The sequence below is a fragment of the Dermacentor variabilis genome, chromosome 1, assembly GCF_050947875.1.
Source record: "Dermacentor variabilis isolate Ectoservices chromosome 1, ASM5094787v1, whole genome shotgun sequence".
In the NCBI taxonomy this organism is placed as follows: domain Eukaryota; kingdom Metazoa; phylum Arthropoda; class Arachnida; order Ixodida; family Ixodidae; genus Dermacentor; species Dermacentor variabilis.
In genome coordinates this window covers 46317397-46337245 of record NC_134568.1, presented here as the reverse complement: position 1 = coordinate 46337245, position 19849 = coordinate 46317397, and the positions used below count along the sequence as shown (strand labels likewise).

General features: G+C 43.2%; 1 protein-coding gene across 1 annotated transcript in view; it reads right to left on the bottom strand.

Annotated features, from left to right (window-relative positions):
• bchs (WD repeat and FYVE domain containing 3 bchs) overlaps nucleotides 1-19849 on the bottom strand; it is a 245728-nt gene that overhangs the window by 22246 nt on the left and 203633 nt on the right. The window contains exons 59-63 of the mRNA XM_075687061.1: nucleotides 18965-19177; nucleotides 16817-16967; nucleotides 12388-12635; nucleotides 8814-9041; nucleotides 4254-4445 (exon numbers count right to left, since the gene is read on the bottom strand). Coding sequence (XP_075543176.1) covers nucleotides 4254-4445; nucleotides 8814-9041; nucleotides 12388-12635; nucleotides 16817-16967; nucleotides 18965-19177 — 1032 coding nt within the window. The remainder of the gene's footprint in view (nucleotides 1-4253; nucleotides 4446-8813; nucleotides 9042-12387; nucleotides 12636-16816; nucleotides 16968-18964; nucleotides 19178-19849) is intronic.

Genomic DNA, 19849 nt, shown 5'->3' with positions numbered 1-19849 from the left:
ACCACTATGTTTCTGAGACACACGTAATGAGACAACAAATGGTGCCTCAATGTGAACGACAACATCATTTCACTTACCGCAATTTCGGCCGTATCATAGCGCAGCAATTCTTTGTGCGGTCATCACTTCACTAAAGTCATATCGCGCAAATGTTATTTCAGAGCGGGCACGACCGTCCTCAATGCATACACCTTAGTGCAACTCAGATCGCGACAAGTATTCCAGTTCGTGAACGGATGGGCTAACGGACGAGCTAACGCACGATGAAATGTTATTCATGATGAGTCACTAACCTGAAAAAATAATGCACTTGTTCGAGCCCGAATGAAGCGCTGTTACCACATTTCCGCTTCGTGAACGAATACTAAAAAACTGATTTCATTTTCTACATATGCAGAATCCCGATTCTATGATCTGCTGTGCTTATTTCTGCCGACTTTGAGGCGTGAGAACATAATAGCACCCATGCCCACCTCTGAGCCTTTGCGCGTGCTTAGAAGATTGGCAAGCACGCACGTTGGCGGCACTGTAGCTTGTAATACTCTTTCGAACCTTCAGAGCAGCCATCGTTCGTACCCTCTGTCGGCATTTGTATGCCATAGCTGATACGCGCCGCGAATTCACATGGTAAGGACGGCGCAGATTATTTAGGCTACTGAGGGCTTGCTGGAGATAATGTTTATTTACAACCATTCCCCACAACACCTTGCGACATGAACTTGACAAAGGTTGTGTACCTAATTGTAGCACACGCAATATATTTGGAGTCGTCATGGCACAGCCTTCGCGCTCGTTCAGATACTATTTTAAAAAATAGTTATCAAAACAGGAAAAAAAAAAAAGCTGACGTCACTGAATTTCTATAACCGTCCGAATAGAAATGCTATGCTGTACACGAAGTTACTTAGAGCTAGAAAGCAAACGCGAACACTAAAAGTGCACCGCGCCTTGCTATGCGTGCATTCACTCTGAAAAAGGTTGTCTGCTACGCTCGAGCATTGTAGGCGGCACCACCGTCGAGGAGGGAGCATGAAAGAGAGGAGAAACGAGGAGTGAAGGAGGAGGAGGAGAGTGTCGCTACTTTACGAAGTTTAAGGGGCTTTACCTCCGCAGAGTAGGGCCACGCACTCGCGTATTCCCTTTCATAAAGGACCACCCTGTACACTGCCGTGCGTACGCGCCGGGTGCCACGGGCACCGGGTCGCGAGTTTGTCCGCTTTATGTCCGCTTTAGCCCTAATCTCCCCCTTATTCTTCAAGATCGCGTTGAGAGTGCTCCTCGGAATCTTGCACGCTGCGGGGTCATCTAACTTCTGACCGCGTTCGACCCGATTTATGATTTCAAGCTTCACGGCGAAAAGCAAATTCTGCCACTTCATCACGGCAACACAGCGGGAGAAGGTCCACAAGGCGCAAACACAATGAACCAGAAAAGCAGCGAGACAACTCGCACTTGCGCCATCTTGCACGACGAGGGCACAAGAGCCTCTGATTGGCTGTCTGAGCAAGGGCTGCGGGCGAGCCAGGATAATTTTTTGCAGGGGGGTGTCGGTGACTCACCCGATGCAGCGCGGTCACGGTAAGGAGAGGGAAAGCCAACTTCTGGGGGCACTTTTGTGGCGCTTGTCATTCGATATATCGGGAGTCGCTGCTATTTTTGTTCGATGTAAGCATAATTTTTGCTATATTTACTCATTGTAACTATCCCGTGTTCAGAAATTGTTCAATATACAGAATAATTCTATGTAAATTGGTTCGATATAGTCGGGTGCGAATGTATCATGGATTGGGCTCAACTGCGATCGTAACTTGAACCAAGGCAACCAATTCTCTCCACAATGTGTATACATGCAGCAAGCTGCCATGAAATTCTGTTGTGAGCAAAGCATATTGCGTCATGCAGTATTAAAACTACTTGTGTTTTTTAAATAGTTGAGTGGTCTCTAAGCACAGAGCAACATCATTTAAAAACTCAGCTGATCAGTAAATTTAAACTTGTTAGTAACAGCACTGTAAAATCAAAAGTCCCCGAGTCTGGAGAAGAGAGCAGCAGCAATAATGGATGGCGTGATAAAACTCCTCATGGCCTGGCTTAACAGACCTTTTCCTAACTTTTATATGCCAGGTCTGTCTATCTGTTGTCTCTATTTCTTCCGGATGCATGAAAGAGGAATATAATTGCACGCAAAACTGTTGATGCTCGCAAGAAAACTTGTTGGGAGGGACTGATAGCATCGTCACGATACGGCTATTTGCTGCATTTCGTAATGGACTTGACGTCAATGTGTGGCACTATGATAGTTAATTAATATGTAATGTGCAATTTACTTACATATGATATTACTAATACAGTGAAAAAATAACTATTTCATTACATCTTATTGCTGTTTTAATTATCGTGTAATTATCACAAAGCTACATGAAGGTGTTGTACCCATGGCAATGATGCATCAACTTGCCAAGCACATGGCATGCCAATATCTGCCTCACTGAAGCTGCTGTAACTACTATAGAAGTGAGACTATGGCCTCTGTGATTGGCCCACACACTGCCTGATCAAGGGGGCAATGGCGATGCCATCAACAAGCTGAGAAGGCTTGGCAACCATGGCGCACCACAGTTCTATGTCATGGGAGGGTGAAACGTGGCCTCCAGAACTGCAAAAATTTGAGTTGAGAGTAACTCTAATTTTGCTTGTGTGTTGAAGTTTCTGTGACTGATAACTTTGGTTTGTGTGCACTGATTCTCACAGTTCTTCTTGCTCTTAGTTTTTTAACATGCTAACAAAACATTTAGAGAAAAAAAATGGTGGCCTTAACGAAACTGTTACAGGGTCCCTTTAAGTTTTCTAGAGAGGTAGATTTTCTCAGCATTGCACTGTGCTGGTAATTGGCAGCGCCTTGTAGGGCATGATCTCCAAGACTGGCACTGCATAGAAATCCTGCACTGCACTGGTAATGACTGACATTACCAGCACAATGCAGGATTCCTGTGCTGTGCCAGTCTCGGAGATCATGCCTTATTAGGCGCTGCCACTCTCCGTGGGTTAGGGGACTATGCAGAGAGGGTGCCACACTCGTACAAACATGCTACTGCATGTTTGTACGAGTGAGTTAGCATCGTGAGTTAGCATCATACAGTTTTGTTGACAAATTCATTAAAATTGGCCCAATTTAAGTTTATTTAATGTTCAAATGAGCAATGTAATTTTACAAATAAATTTAACAAATTTTAATGCGGTCATAATATGTAATTGGGAGCTGGTTGCATATTATTTTGACAGCAGTGGCACAAATCTTGCCTTACATTTGCATGCATCATATTCTTCCTCAGAGATATGCTGTTTTCAGTAAAAGCAACACTTAAGACATTTTAGAGCACTAATCTATCAATTCAGCTTGATTTGACATTGCTTCTATGCCCCTTTAATGTCATGCAGAGGGTGGAACATTAGCTTATGAATCTCCTTCAAGGCATATGTTTCACCACAACTAGCTTTCAAGGGGGTGTTCCCTTTATTTTTTAAAAGTCTGTAGTATTCATAAGGTTTTGCTGTCGCTTGCAACACTGCTGATATGAACACTATCATACATTGCCAAGAGAGCGTTTTTGTGCGGAAGAAATTCATTGCAGTAAATAGTTGTTTATCTGATGCTACCAGGCTTTTTGAAGCAAATGCAGATACATACACAACACCAGTCCCACAAATGTAACAAAGCTTTTACCGTTAACCAGTATGTGTAGTGCCTTGTAGGAAACCCTCACTGTTGGCAAATAATGCTTATGTACACATCATGCATAAAAAAACAAATTACCTCATGGTCATTGCGCTTATGTGCACTACACGTGCCCTTTTTATCAACACAGGTTTTATGATGCCTGTGTACAGTAAATGCATGGGCTACCAATAAGTGTTGTCCGACTACCGTAGTCACCATAAGGTCATTGACATGCTTTAGGGTTGCAAAACACATAGCATAGTCTTTATTATGCTGCTATTTAAACACAGTCTGGGCACAAAATAAAAGGAAAAGGAAGATTCACAACGGCGTGTCTCCTAAAGCTATTTACTGTATATTTGCCCACTGTGCCTTTCTTTTTTTTAAGCTGCAGGAGACCCTTGGCTGTGAGTACAGCCATGAATCAAGTTGGCTGCAAGCACTGCAAGCACAGCGTCTATAGCATGCTTGTGAATGCATTGCAAATAATGAAAAACTTTGAAAAGGTAAGAAATACCACTAAATCACGACATACCCTGACAACACCATCACTGGAACCTGTCATGATGACATTCTGGTTGTCCCATTCATTTAGCTGTGAGAAGCAGACACAAAGTATCTGTTGCAAGCGGTCGCTGCGACCAGTGGCAGTGTTCACACTGGCCACCTCTTGCCCGTTGATGGTCCACAGGCTAATGTGTGTACCAGCACATGTTGCCAAGTCTCCCTGAAAATTCCAGTTTCTTGTCAATTCAAAATGCATGCATACATACATATCTGCATAAACACACAATAAAGGAAAGTCTGCTACAGCTGTGCATGATTACTTCACTACAGTGCAAACAAAGTAAAACCTAAGTCTTTCAACACGATAAATTGAAGCATAAATTACTAAATTCGGATATCACAGTGCAGATGTAAAGCTCTCCAAGTTTTTCACCCGTACTCATACAATACTCGCAAAAATCTGGCACTTGACAATGAAGAACTGAAAATCATATAGATAGACAAACATTACAATAATGAAAATGTTAGTGGCTGCAGTGCAAGCCTACTACCTGACCATGAGAAGTAGTCACTAATTAATTCAAACCTCTTTCTCTGTTCAATGTTAACCGTGGTAGATGGTAAACAATTAGTACTTTACTAGGACTGCGGACCAAAGCTGTGAATCACAGTATGCATACCGAGGATGTTGTGCTTTTCCTGTGGAACAGGAATGATTTCTTTTTCAAGTGAATGCCTATTGTTCTGTACATGGTTTGAACGGATTATTTGAATAAAGAAACATTGATCTTAAGGATACTGATGGAAAGATTCAAGGAGGGTAAAAAAGACCTAATTTACATTCCTGAACTGATGACAATTCAAGTCTTTTTTGCTACCATCTTTGGCAGTACACCACAGCTACCATCCTACTGCAGCTACCATCTTTGGTTGTACATGTATATATAAAATATTGGGAATCTGGTAAAAAGAAAAGACTTATTTACACTACTTGATATGTGCACGTAATGCTGTTCACAACTGGATGTTTAGTCAACAGAGGAGCTTGTAAACGAGAAACAACTGCTTTCTGTTATCTGGTGCACCATAACAATGACAGTAATTAAACAAGAAAGCAACCCAACATTGTTTAAATGAATGCAAATATGGTGGCACTGGATTAATGGTAAATTGCTTTGTTTATTAAATAAAGATAATAAATTCATATTAGGCTGCCTAAATGTGAGGCATTCTTGTTGAATGACTGCATATTATAGAGCAGAAGTTATCTTCCCCGTGCGTTTGCTCAGGAACTGGTGCCTCAATGCAACAACTGTGGCTCTCCTGCAGCATAAATACTTGAAAGAGTCCTCACTTGTATCGATCTCTCTCCCCCAAGACTCTAATAAATGTTATCTCTTATAACTGAACAGAAAAATATTAATAAAGTAGGATCTCATTAACTCAAATTTGCCCTGAGCTTGAGATGAGACTAAGCAAAGGCGGATCATACTATGTATTTACATCTTGCTGTCATGCTGGAATGCAAATTCGGAACTAAGTGAGCGGCCTGCATGCTGCCATGTTGAACCGCTCCGAACAGACTACTCACAGTGCTGTGGCAGGATAATCTTCCCTGTATGTATTTATGTTCCTGTTGCTAGAGCATAGACAAATTTCACTGGGAACTGCTGCTGCTGTGCTCACTCCTTTACTTGAAGTGCTACGAAAAACAGTTGATGTAACTTTAACCAAGCCCCATGAACTGTGACCAACTAGGAAAGTGGCACCCTCCTTCCTCCACAGTTACCTCAGCACTGGATTATACTGGGCTAGCCCTGAAGTCTTATCAGCATACGATGAGATGCACCACTCTGATTGCTCCGGTTCGGTCTTGGCTCCCGGCATGTCTTTCCTTGTCATTTTCATGGCACACAACATTACGGTAGGTAGCAATTCATAGAACCTTCACCTTTGGCTCATATTTGCCCGAAAGGCTGTCATGGGAGTGAGAAATTTTGTTTGAAATAACTGTTGGGCAATTTTTGAACATTGCATTTGCAGGCATTTTTTCCCTATTCAAATACATAGGTCCTTGCTGGGATTAACAGAGCAGTTGAAATTATCTGGTAATTTAAACTAAAAGATTTTGGGTTATCAGGATTTCATGGTGTTGACAATTTCAAATAGTGAATTCTCGAATTGAACAAAAATCGAATGGCGAGGACTATTCAACTCATATTTGAAATCTTGAATATTTACACACCCCTCAGTAGAAATGGATGAAACACTAACACAGGATTTAATGAACAAGCTATGTAAAAGTGCATGTAACAAGATAGGCTCATAGTTAACCTGTGGAAGGCATGCAAGTGGTTTTCAACGAATAATAGGAAATCACCTAAAATGTTACAATTAGTTATACATGTAGCAAATTATTCCATTTCCTAAGCGCCTGTGGAAGAATTCACTGCATTCACGACACCTTTTTATATGTATTATGAATATGTCCACAATGAAGCAAAGGACCATTTCATGCTTTTCAAAAAAAAAGAAAAGAAAGAAATGAAAAAAAATAAGAAAAAAATAAACATCACAGCATGTGAACTGGCACCACAGTGAATCCTGGTAGAACACACAATGCCGCATGGTGTGCCACTTCCACTAAAACAAAGCACCCTTGCTACACATTTGAAACACACAGACCACTCTAAACAAATAGTACTACCAATAAATTTCTTACATATTGTGCCACTATATGCAGCGCTTAAGTCCACACTCTATCATAATGCAATCCAGTGCTAGTTTTCATCATTATCAGGACTCGGATTCATATACAGTCGAATCTCGATAATTTGAACTTGAAGGGTCCCGAAAATTTGTTCGAATTAAAAGAAGGACTTGTTTTTGGAAAATTTGTGCACCATAGCAAGATGCACAAATGGTGCGAGTCGTGAAATATAGTGGCACGTAAGCACAGAGCGAGCGAGGACTACGAAACTGCCCACGCCGGCCAACGCTTGCTTCCCCCGGTAACGGCAGAAAATGAAACTTCAAGAAGCCGGCTAAGCTGGTGCCGGGCCGGCGGGGCTGCGGCATTGACACTGACACTGGCACGGAGGTGTGCGTGCGCGGAGACCGTCGAAGATGAGGGAGTTGAGAGGGAGGGTGAGGGGAGTGTAGTTGCAAGGAAAGGTGGGAGGGAAGTGGATCTGCTTTCCTACCAGCTTGCTGGATGGCGCTAATTACCTCTGGCACTTACTGCCACCAAAGCAACGGTGTTGCCGAGGCCGGACTGGGCCTCAACTGCTCTTTCCCTCTGCTTGCTTACGTGTTTTTGTCCTTCATGTGCAGACAGATTGGCACTGTGTTTACCTTCTTCATCGTGCGTTCTTAGCGCGAGTCATGTCTTATCAAGATGACGAAGCCGTTGCAGCTTATCATAATCATGTTGGTGTGCTCCATTCTGTTGTGGCATTGCGTGTTCAAAAGACAAGGAGAATGAGGTACTGGGTATTGCCTTAGCATCCTTGTATTCAGACTCTGTCTTGTCGTACAGAATTGGATATGGCGCACTGTCTCCAACAACCTTTCCATCGAGACATCTCGGTTTAGACGCATCATTGTAAAAAAACAAGCGCAAACGAGACCAACCAAGCCAACTAAAAAAAAAAGTGCGAGCGAGAGCTGATGCGAGCAGACGATAGCGGGAAACAACGACCTGGCTGAACCAGACCCTAGTACGAATAAAGCAGTTGGGCGGGTCCGCATGATACCAATTTCCCACGGGCACGTCACTGTAAGGGCCACTCTTACTGGTCTCCTCCGTTCGTGGCTCGCTTGAGGGGCTTCTTCTAAGCCTTTCCTCTATGGTGGGGTCAGAGCAATCCTGGTCGGAGGCGCAGCCGCGTGATTTAGCGTGCTGCTGAGAGCATTGTCGGAGCATGGTATGTTCGAATTAAAGGTCGCAAATGCTTGTGCGTTCGAATTACTGCGCGTTTTCGCCCATTGGAATACACATAACTTTGACGGGACCATGGCGTCAGTTCGAATAAACCAGAAGTTCGAATTAAGCATCTTTTAATTAACGAGATTCGACTGTATTTTCTCTTATGTAGTGAAAGTGTCCCCATGACTGGCTTGACACCCATAACAGCAATCTGTGTAATAATGAGACTATCACTGTGGTGACTGTCAATCGCACACTGCACTTACATAAGAAAACAATGGTAAATCTGGACTCTAAGGAATGTATTTATTGTCTAAGACTAGTAAGAACCACAGAATTAATTTTTCTAAAATGAAGTGTACGCAATGTTTATATGAAGGTCTCCAAATCCTGGTATTGTGGTTCACTTTCAATAGGGTGGATGAGCAAATCGTAAATCACATGCTTTAGGTTTTTTCCCTTCCTCCATCAATGCATAAAATGATAGGGTAAAACTGTTTATTTTTTTATTGTTACTCTAGCGGACATTATATTCTCCTGTGCCCCAGTGAATAAATAATCTATAGATTTTTCATTTATTAACAAGAAAGCTCTTTCTGGTACCTTTTGATACTTACTACAAAGCAGCCTTAATTGTTTTAAAACCTTTGCATGCCTTACCGTAAGGTCATTGATGGCGACAGCAGCAATTGGAGCTGTGTGGCCTCGCAGCTGGCGCACGAAGACGAGGCGACTCAGGTCCCACAATATACATGTGTAGTCCCGAGAGCCACTGACAATCAAGTTGTATGGTCGTGATGCTGATAGGCAAGTGACTGCCTCTGTGTGGCCGTGAAGGTTCTGCTTCAATGTCAATTTCTTCTTGTCGAACTGCCACACAGTCACCACCTGAGAAAGTCAAGTAGAATGCCTGACCTAGTGGGACAAGGAACAAAACTACAGGAGCTCCAGCTCTCTGCTTACCCTACCATGACATTTTAGAGGTTTCAAGCGGCATCCCTGTTGGCAACAACAAGCACTGTCATTCTTGTTGACAATTAGAACAATAAGAAAATAAGACTGGAAGATTGAATGTGAGAGCTTTGAGATCCTAACGCTCTGTGAATTATGATCTAACCACAAGGCTGACAACATACAAGACCAAGTTACCTACTGAGCAATTTGAAACATTGAATTTGTTTTCAAGCAACAATTACTTGTAATGCATTGTATGGACTCTAGCACGAGGGGAATTGACATCAATTTTGTGACTTGCTCAGGGGAACGCTGGGGATGAAGAAAATGTGGCATGTCCTCCACGGCCTGACGGACCTGGAGGGAACTAAGACGGCTGGACAGAAAACACTAAAGCTCATAGAAAACGAGTACGCAAGCGGCGCCCAGAGGACTGGATCCAAAAGCTCAAACATTTATGTGTGGGACTGACTGATGGTGACATAACACGGTGCAAGGAGCAGTACGATCCACCCCAGCCAGATCTGGATGCCCCAATACACGTGGCTGAGGTGTACGCGGAGGCCCAGTCCTTTAGAAGGAACACGGTACTGGGACCGGATCAGATCACAAATGCCATGAACCGGAACCTCAGCCACGGGAGATTGGAGGAGCTCACCAAATATCTTAACACACAGGTATGGATAGAAGGAGAGCTCCCATCGAATGAAAATCAGCCACATCATATTGATTCCGAAGCTGGGGAAGCCGCGAGATATAAAAAATCTCAGGCCTATATCCCTGACCTCCTGTGCAGGAAAGCTCTTCGAAAAGGTGGAACATAAAATCAACTTGCGGACCACATAGAGACAAACGCCTTTTTCCCGCGAACATGTTTGGTTTCCATTCTAACATACCTGCGCAGGATGTTTTCCTAGCTTTACAGCAGGTGGTACTACACCCACATAATGGGGCAGATGACCATGTGGTGCTGGCGTTGTACTTGCGGAAAGCCTTTGATATGATATCTCGAGGCCATTCTGGAGGGCTTAGAGTCAATGGGCTTCGGGGGGCGAATATGTCAATATGCAAACAGCTTCCTGGGTAATTGCAGGGCAACCACAGGAATAGGATCCAATAGGTTGGAACCTTTCACGCTGCCGAATGTGGGTGCCCCCCAAAGCTCCATACTTTCTCCGCTCCTCTTTAACGTGGCCACGAGGAGGTTAGCAACAGAGTTGGAAGGAGAAGCGAGATTAGGAAGTGCATTATACGCGGATGATATTAGCCTGTGGGTGACTTGAGGATCCTACGGTGAAAAGCAGGACCTTTCGGAATGGGCAATCGACCAGGCAGAGCTTTTTGCACGGGTGGCGGGCATGGTATGCGCCCCAAAAAAATTGGGAGTTTGAGCATGTGCATGCAAGATATGCCAGACAGGCAAACCAGCCGAATATATAACTCCCTTTGAACGGACAGGGAGTCCGTGAAGTGCAAACCCCCCAAATTTTGGGTATGTGCATTCAACCGAAAGCCAACGCGAAGCATGCAATATAGCTACTCAAGGGCACGGTGATGGACGTGGCAAAAATGATCTGCAGAGTCATGCTCAGTCAAGAAGGCTTTTCGGAGGACGAGACAATTAGGCTAGTGCATGCTTTTGTTGTCATTCGAGTCACGTACAGCATCCCGTACTTGAACACCACTGCAAAAGAGATTAAACAGTTGGATGTCATAATAGGACGAGCATATAAGGCTGCACTTGAGCTCCCTCAAAGCCCCAGCACGAAATGTATGGAGAAGCTAAAGGTGTAAAGCACCTTCAAAGAGCACGCAGCGGCCGTTTTTGTGTCTCGCAGAGAAAGGTTAGGCAAAACCAACCGAGGGAGAACTGTCTTAAACAGACTGGGGTGTGCACCGTGTCTGGTTTATAGTGCAGACGTTACTTCTAGATAGGGAAATTCAGGCGCATATACGTATGGCACCGCTCCCAAAGAATATGAACCCAAGGTACCACGGGGGGAGACGAAAGGCGTGGGTGCGAGCATTACGAAGGAGTTTGGAAGGCAAGCCGAACATTTACTACACGGACGCAAGTTATTCTGGATGTGGCATACACATTGCAGTCACCACGTGTGAGGATGGGGTAGTAGGGGTGTCAGTGAAAACTGCATGCATGGCAACGGCTGAGGTGACCGCGGTAGCTTTAGCTTTGAAGGAAGCCAAAAGCAGAGGAACTTCCGAGGCTGTCCTCAATGACTCACAGGAGGAGTGTCGCCTTTTCTTGATGAGGGTGGTACACCGAGCGGTGATTAGAACCATAGGCAATCAGCTCACTAATTTCCACAGCCTCATGTGGTGCCCGGCACATGAAGGTGTGGAGGGAAATATGAGGGTGGAAAGAATAACTAAAGTACTAAATACCTGAACCAGCCCCGTAGGGACCTTCAAACAACTGCAAGAGATACATTGAACAGCAAAGAGAGAAAATACGGGAGTTTGGCAGGCCCCATTGAAAATTGACCAGATGGCAGGCGACGGACTGGTGCTGACTCCAAACAAACACTTATTCTTATCTACATAAGCTAAGACAAGTACATGGTGACGGGTATGCAGACAAATGTCCCTGGGATGGCAAAAAGCTTACATTGTCACATATTACACTCATATGCGCCAGAAAACTTTTACAAGCAAACAAGCACAAATTCACAAAACAAGACTTTCTAAGGCAGTGGGAGGCATGGCTTGCGGATGAGGAACAGGACAACCAGCTGGCTCTCCTGGACCAAGCCCAGCGAACCGCTCAAGCCAGTGGGGTCCTGGACTAGGGGCTCCACCCGCATCTTCTCTCTTCTTTTCCCCCTTTTCTCAATAAAGTTTTACTCTCTCTCTCTGGCCTGACATAAAGGATACATGCCAAATAGTTTTTCAGCTGAACATTTAAATCTCGTGGAACACTTTTATGTACGGGAAAGTTGGTACACACCTGTAAGTAGCCCATTAAGCTACAAAGGAAACCTACACAGGTTCCTCAGTAACTTCGTGCTACATTGAGGTACGTTCCAACTTTATTTTATGTAAACCTTTATCCACATAGCTGATTTCTACAGAACTCATCTGTTTGTGGAACACTTTCATGTTAGGCACAGATGATGTAGCACTGCGGCCCCTCTTGAATGCAACTTTGAGTAAAATAATGACAGCATTCAGTTAAGGGCACCGAGGCAAGTAGAAAGGAGGCAAGCTACATGAATTTTTGGATGCATTTTTCTTCAAGTTCAGGACAATGTCTGCTGCTTACCGAACTTGTGCCTGCTGTGATGATAATCTTACTGTCTGGGCAGGCACAACAAAGAATCTCTCCAGATGGCACGTCTTCCCAGACAAAGTTGCAGCGCTCGTTTTCATAGGGGCCCATACGAATGCTGTAGTCAGCAAATCCCCAGGCAACATAGCGGTTGTAGAGGGGCCCAATGAGTCCCTTGTTCTGTTCCACGGCCAGCACCGTCTTCTCATGTTGTATTATCTGACCAACAGGGCCTTTTAGCTCTAGAAGAAAGGAAAAACAATTATGTGTGCAGGCTTCATTATCTCTTGCTCAATGCAGTTTTAATCATAAGGGTCTGTGAAACAAACTATTACATAGATTATGAATCGCAATCACTCATTCCAAACAAACAAACTGATCTTCAATGGCAAGGGTCAAGCCCTACTTGCCAACCTTTGAACCTTAAAATTAGTAAAACATCCTGCAAATATGACAAAGACAGAGAGGGAGGGAGAGGTGAAAACTACCGTATTTATCCTGACCTCACACGCATCTTCTTTATGGGACCAAAAATTGTTTGCATGTTACAATTGGTTACGAAACAAATCACATTTGAAACATTGCCAACAGCCTACCATCAGAGCTGCCAGATGCAGCATCATCGCCATCACAAGATGGCGACAGAGCATGTTTTCATGAAGGTTGCTGTGGGTTCATTTTGTGCTCAACTGCGATCTGGAGCAGTATTCTTGGTCAATCAATTTCAGAGATACAATATTATTACTTTCGCGAGATTTTGCGTGACTTGGCACCGGATATATCGGCATATATGACCACCAGCACTTCTGGCATTGTGCCAAGATCACTTTTGCACACAGGGCCTGGAACGCTGTCAATCCCCATACTTCAACAATTCCAATGCAGAGTCCACAAAATCTTACGTATGTGATAGTAGTACATTTAAATGTGATTGCCTGAGAATACCGCCCCTATGTGCTTGGTATCGTGACCAATGAAGCGCAAATGGCAACAACACGCCACTTTCATTATGAAAGCTCATTAAAACAAAATTCCCTTCTGTGAAGTTAAGTTCTGCACATCTTGTTTCTTCTGATCACAAATGTGAGGGGCATGCTGCATTTTTCTTTTATAGATCGAAGGCATGTTACATTCAGTTGCACTTTTATTTTCTTACTTTAAGCTTCTGAAAGTTAGGTTCACATTAAAATTGGGTAAACAGTAAGCACAGTATGTGCAGGGATAACTGCCACAATAATAAAGCTATAATGCATCAAGGTTTTTAATTGCAAGCCTCAGGTCACACATGGACAAAGTAAAATTCAGGGCAATAATTATTCATACTCGGCAAAAGTAAACAAGAATTAACATGTCTACACCCAAAGGGTGACCTACCTTGCCCTGCCATATGGTGGCCTTGAACCAACATGCCACATATAAGAATTTAAAATGCAGTGACGTGGGAGCACACGACCATATCCTTGAATGTGTGACATTGCCCTTACACACACTACAGTTGAACCTCGTTATAACAAGCCCACAAGAACACCTAGCCCTCACACCAACAGGAAGAACAGTCCTAGCGTGCCTAGGCTACCCCACACACGGCAAAGGCCACAAACAAGCAATCTATCTGGCCCCCAACATCCGGGAGCACATCAAGGTAGCCCTTATCCCCAGAAGCATGCACCCGGAACATCATGCCGGTTGTCGCCAAGCTCGCACAAGGACTCTACAGACAAAATATGGCAGTCTGCCCACCACACCATACACAGATGCCGCGCAGTACCCCCAAAAAGCAGCCATGACGGACAGCGTTGTTGACCATGATTTACAAGAGGTGGTCTCGATGACGGTCCGCACTGCCAGCGCCCTTGTAGTGGAGGAGACATCTATCGCCTTGGCCATCACCTCTAGTCTGACCAACGAGCACGTCACAATTATTACTGACTCCCAGGCAGCTTGCCGTAGCTACGCAAGAGGCAGAATACCTTCAATCGCCCACCGACTCCTCAAACAAGCCTCCCAATACCTGGACGTTGAAATAGTATGGACTCCAGGACACGAGTCCCTCCGTGGAAATCAGCGTGCGCACGCTGATTAAGCATTTGGATTAAGCGTGTGCACTTGGATTTGGATTAAGCATTTGGATTAACTGTGGATTAAGCGTGCGCCTGGGAGGCATGAGCTCAGGCGCCACAAGAGAGGGATATGGCTGCATCTATGGAGCCCGTACCTTTACAATACAATGCCATACTACAACACCACAGATTGAACAGACGACAATCCCCACCTCCACACAAGACCCTCTCACGCGAAGACGCCGTAGCATCGCAACAATTACACACTAACACATACCACCATTTAAGCAGACTACACGCAATACACCCCACACTTTACTCATACAAATGTCCCCTTTGTAACGACTACGCCTCCCTATACCACACCACATGGGCGTGCCCCAACGTGAAGGCAGCCCCGCAAATACCCAACCCAACACCCAAGTAGTGAAAGATCGTGCTGAGCCTCGTAACCAGCAGCAACTGGTGCGGCAGGCCCGGGAGACAGCAAGAGCCACAGGAGCCCTGGAATAAGGGTGCCTCCCCGCACAAGCAGAAAGACACCTGCTTGTCCTTTCTTTTATTTTCTCAATAAATGTTTTTCCTCTTCTTCCTCCTCTCGTTATAACAAAGACTCATCTAACATGAAAATACTTTTATTAGATACAATATTATAGTCGGATACAACTTAAAAAAAAAAAAGGGGAGGCCCTGCCCAGATGACCGAAGCGCGACAGCCGATTGGCTCCGCGACTAAAATAGTCCCATTCAAGAGACCGTGCTTCTAAAACGCGTAATTCTTGGTATAAATAAATACTTTTGTATGTTCATTACTGATTTGGTAGAGCTCTCATGATTGGAATGCTACAGCACATGCCGGACTGCGAGAGAAAAATAATCCTGTGCCTTCTACAATGCTGCGCATCGTATGTTTAGCTTCATTGCAAGGGGCAAAAGTAGAAAGAGCAGCTCTGCATGAATTTTGCGCTGGTTTACATGAGTTGCTATTTAACAAGTACTTAAAAAAACTACGTGTTTATCGAAACCATTACAAACTTGGGGCGAGAGGACGATCGAGGCAGGAAAGGTACAAAAATTCTTCATTCATCGTTTTAAATAAATACTCTTGGTTTTAAATAGCATAAGTATTTTTTGGCTTTGTGTTTTCACAAACGTATTTTTAGAATGTAAAAGCTTTTTTTTCGTTCCATATCACGGTTTTCTTTTTTTCTTTCTTTTTTTTTACAGCGACGCAGCACCTGATCACACCTGCCATTGACATTAGGCACCAGACTTTGGCAAATTTTCCTCATCGTAACTTTGCAACAAAACAAAACACCATGGAACAACACGCAGGATGTTTGTTTGTAGCGGTGTGTCGCTGCGGGATCCTGTTTTCAGACGAAACGTAGCGCAGCGTCAGCGATGCTCGCTGCAATCTTTTGTCGCTGGATCATGGCTCAGAATAAACGCATGCGGCACAAATGGTGCATTGTAGGCTTGCAATAATATTTTCGGCAAAATAAGCCACGACAAACAGTTTGGGAATTCCCTCTGACGAGGAGCAGACGCACACGACTGACGCGACTCGGCCCAGTTCAAAGCGCGGGCGGCCATCTTCTCCATCGGCGGGGTCACCGGCCATCCGGCTCATGACGTCAGTCTATAGCGCACGCATATCGGTGGAGGCACGTGTGCATCCACCTTGGAGGAGTAAACACCCTTTTTTCTAAAGTTGTACCCGACTATAGTTATAAGCATATATTCATAACACGCCGATATTGGCAAGAAAACCTTTAGATTTACTTAGTCATATCTGTGTTAGTTACGCAGAGGTATGACTGTACTTTTATGACTACACAGGACGCACTCATCCAGCAGTTATTCATTATCAGCATTCTGTACCTCAGTGCGAGGGAGTTCAACCATTCAATCAGGAAAACACCTTACACAATAGAGACTGAAGCAATCATAAAGCAACACATAACACACTATCAGCAACCAGATGAAGCGAACAGACAATTAAGCCAAGAAAATTCGGGGCACAGAAATACCCAAGAAAGTGGAGGGAGGGACAGACACTGCCTTGGCTTGTGCGGTAGAGAATTGCATGCATCATGCAAAGGCTGTGAATTTGGCTCCCACCAAGAGCAAGTTTTTTTTTTCTTTCCCTTTAATTTCTCTTTTATTTTATTAAAGAATATAAAGATAAACAAAGGAGCGTAAATTTTTTCTACAATTTTTGCTTGCCTTCATTGTGTGTTGGCTTCTAGTGGTTGCATCTAACAAGAAATAAAGCCCTTCGGTTATTCTTGCTCAGCACACTTATTAGTCTACAAAACCAGACAGTCCCATCAACTGTGGCATGGCAACAGCATGCTGACCTTTGAGTGGATGTAGAGACGGCTTGAGGTTGTCCAGGTTATGGAAAAACAATTTGTCATGGCAGTAGCTCAAGCCAGGCATTATGGGTCCTGGGTCCACCACGCTGGTTCTGTTGGTAAGCTTTTTGCATGGATGGGGCTTCTTGAAAAGCTATTTCATACAATGGGGAATAAAAGAAAAGAACACTGAGCATTAGCAAAATGCCAAACACATTAAAAATGATAAATCTTCAAACAATTAAGCCCAAGAGAAGCTGCACTAATGTAACACTTCCGTGTACTTTCTGCTTAATTTCTACTTCAGTCTAGCATTCATGATGAAAGACACAAGCATTAAAGAAAAAAAGGGGGGGGGGGGCTGTTTGCAAAAAAACAAACAAAAAGATATGTTCAGACGTTTTATTTGCCATAAACAAGATGACTAATTTCTGAGACTAATTTCTCACAGCTTCTACCAAAGGTGAGCTGTAATAACAATTAGGAGGAAGCTTTAGCTCGAGTGCTCTTATCTAAATACATGTAAAAGGAGAATTCGTTTTTCTCGGCGACCACTGCATCAAATTTGACGAGGTTTGTTGCATTAAAAGAAAAATACAAAATATAGTGACTGTTGGTTTAGAATTTTTGATTTGGCTGCTCAATTTTTTATAAAAAGTTGGTGAAAATAAAAAATTTTCAAAATACGAAACTATCAAGTTTACAACTCTGTAACTCTACAACGAAAAACGATAATACAATTCTGTGAACTGCATCTAATAGTACATCTAAAGCGGACAAAATTGATATGTTAGACATGAATATAAAAAAATTCAGTAATATGGAAATGCAGCTTTTGCAGAACCTTTGTAACCAACATAGCAAATTCACTTAAGATGTAAAATGACATATCAAATTTGTCCACTTTGAATGATCTAATGGATGCCATTAACAGAACCACGATATCTGTTCTTGATGCAGAGCTATGAATTTGTAAACTTAGTGCTTCTATTTTTTTCAAATGGTCGAATATTTGAAAATCTTTTTAACAAAATTCAAGCCGTAATCGAAATTCCGCTTGCAATAGTCGCTAGAATTTAGCTTTCTCTCTCAAATGCAACAAATTTTGTTAAAATCGGTCCGGGGGTTATCTCAGAAAAACGTTTTTACGTTTTACATGTATTTGAATAGGCCGCGTCAGAGTTGGGCCCGAGCTAAAGCTTCCTCTTAAGAGCTCCACATGCCCTACTGAAAACTAACTGAGCATGTCTGTATACTGAGCTATGCTTTCCTTCATAAACCATTCAGAGTTGGTGGGATGGCAAAGAAAAACTTGTGTTGGCAACATGGGAAAATGGTATCTTCCTCTGTTAGTTGCCCATTTCTTCAGGAACAATTTTCTGAAAGGTGCAAAGACGAACTTTCCAGGATTCTCATTCATACTTGGAAGTAGCTAAATTTAAACCAAGAAAGTAATTGCGCATTGGACAAGGCTGCTCGCATTTCACCTCAAAATTACTTCGCCAAAAACAAGTGTCTGTGTGCACATAATGAGCTCAAGTTAGTGAGAAGAATGCCCCGAGTATCATCATGACCAGCTCTGACAAATATGTTACACATGCAATCGAGCACAATGCACTATGGTAACAACCTGATATGCATGCCTATCCTGAAAATTATGCAGCTGAACAAACTTCTAAAATGTTATTTATTCAGTGATGTTCTTGCAAACTGGTAGGATACTGCAACGAGAGCCACAAATAATTTGCAGCATTGTTTGTAACGGTTAGTGTGTACACGTTTTCTGCATAACTTAAAAGACAAAGTTGTATTTCCCAGTACTCACAGGAAAGTGGCATTCTGTAAGTATTGGCCTACCTCTTCCATGAATCTTTGTGCACACTTTTGTGTGCATTGGCAATTTGCATATAATGTGCAGAAGCCATTTATATTTCATTTTGCATCAATCAATGCTTTTGTTTTGTTAAGAACTTCAAGCTTATTAAAGTATCCTCTTTTCATCACTAGTGATGACTAAGTATCAATATGCATAATTTGATATGGGGTAAGTTCACATACCAACAACCATTGTTCATATTCACCCTTTCACGAAACAAAAACCCATTTCCTGTTACCGAAAACATTAAGAAACATAGTAAATAATCTTTTTACCTGCTTAGGAATCTGGCCAAAGTTGTTGATGAAGCCAATGGTGGCATTCTTCTTCAGTGGGTCATCAATGCTGTAAATGTCAACATTGCCCTCATAGAACAGGTGGTGGAAGACATTGACAGCCTCCACGGCTGGCTGGCCCTGCTGCTTGTAGCCAAAGATGAGGTCAATCCACTCGTGCAAGTGGGCACTCACAAAATCGCTCTCCAGGGCCTGCGAAAGCCATAAAAATGCATCCATATATATGACTATGACAAAAATGGAAGTGTGTAAGCAGTAGTGTGATAACATTGATACACAGTGAGAATTCTGAAAATAGCAACTTGGCTGTACAGGCGTGTGTGTAGCATTGCATAGGTGCATCAAAGTGGCACCACCACCTGGCACAAGCAGCAAATCATTCGATTAATCTATTAACAGCCCAACGTTATGTGATACGGAAGAGTCTACTAACCAAACCTATATAGCTGAATACATAATGAAAACTGCATGTAAATTCAATTGCAAAATCTATGAACCTGTGCATTTAAAACCATTGAAATTTTCAGATCATGCTTGAGTAAAACCAATATGTTTAGCAAACAAAAAGCTTTGCTCCCCATTTTCCTTTGTTAACAGCAAAAACAGATAAAATTCTGCTTCGTGTTGCCTGTGTGCAATAGCAAATTGTGGTATAAGGACTGGGCATGGATGAGTTTGGGCCAGTGGCGCCTCAGGCGGTGGTGCTGCAAATGTAATGGCATGTGACGGCCGCGGCGTACGCAGCCGCCAACTACACTGGTTGATTATGTTCCCTCGTTTCTTGTTATGTGTTGCCAAAATGCCTAGAGGAACCAAGTTCAAACAAACATGTGGTGTTTTTGGGTGCACAAACAGTTATTCAAA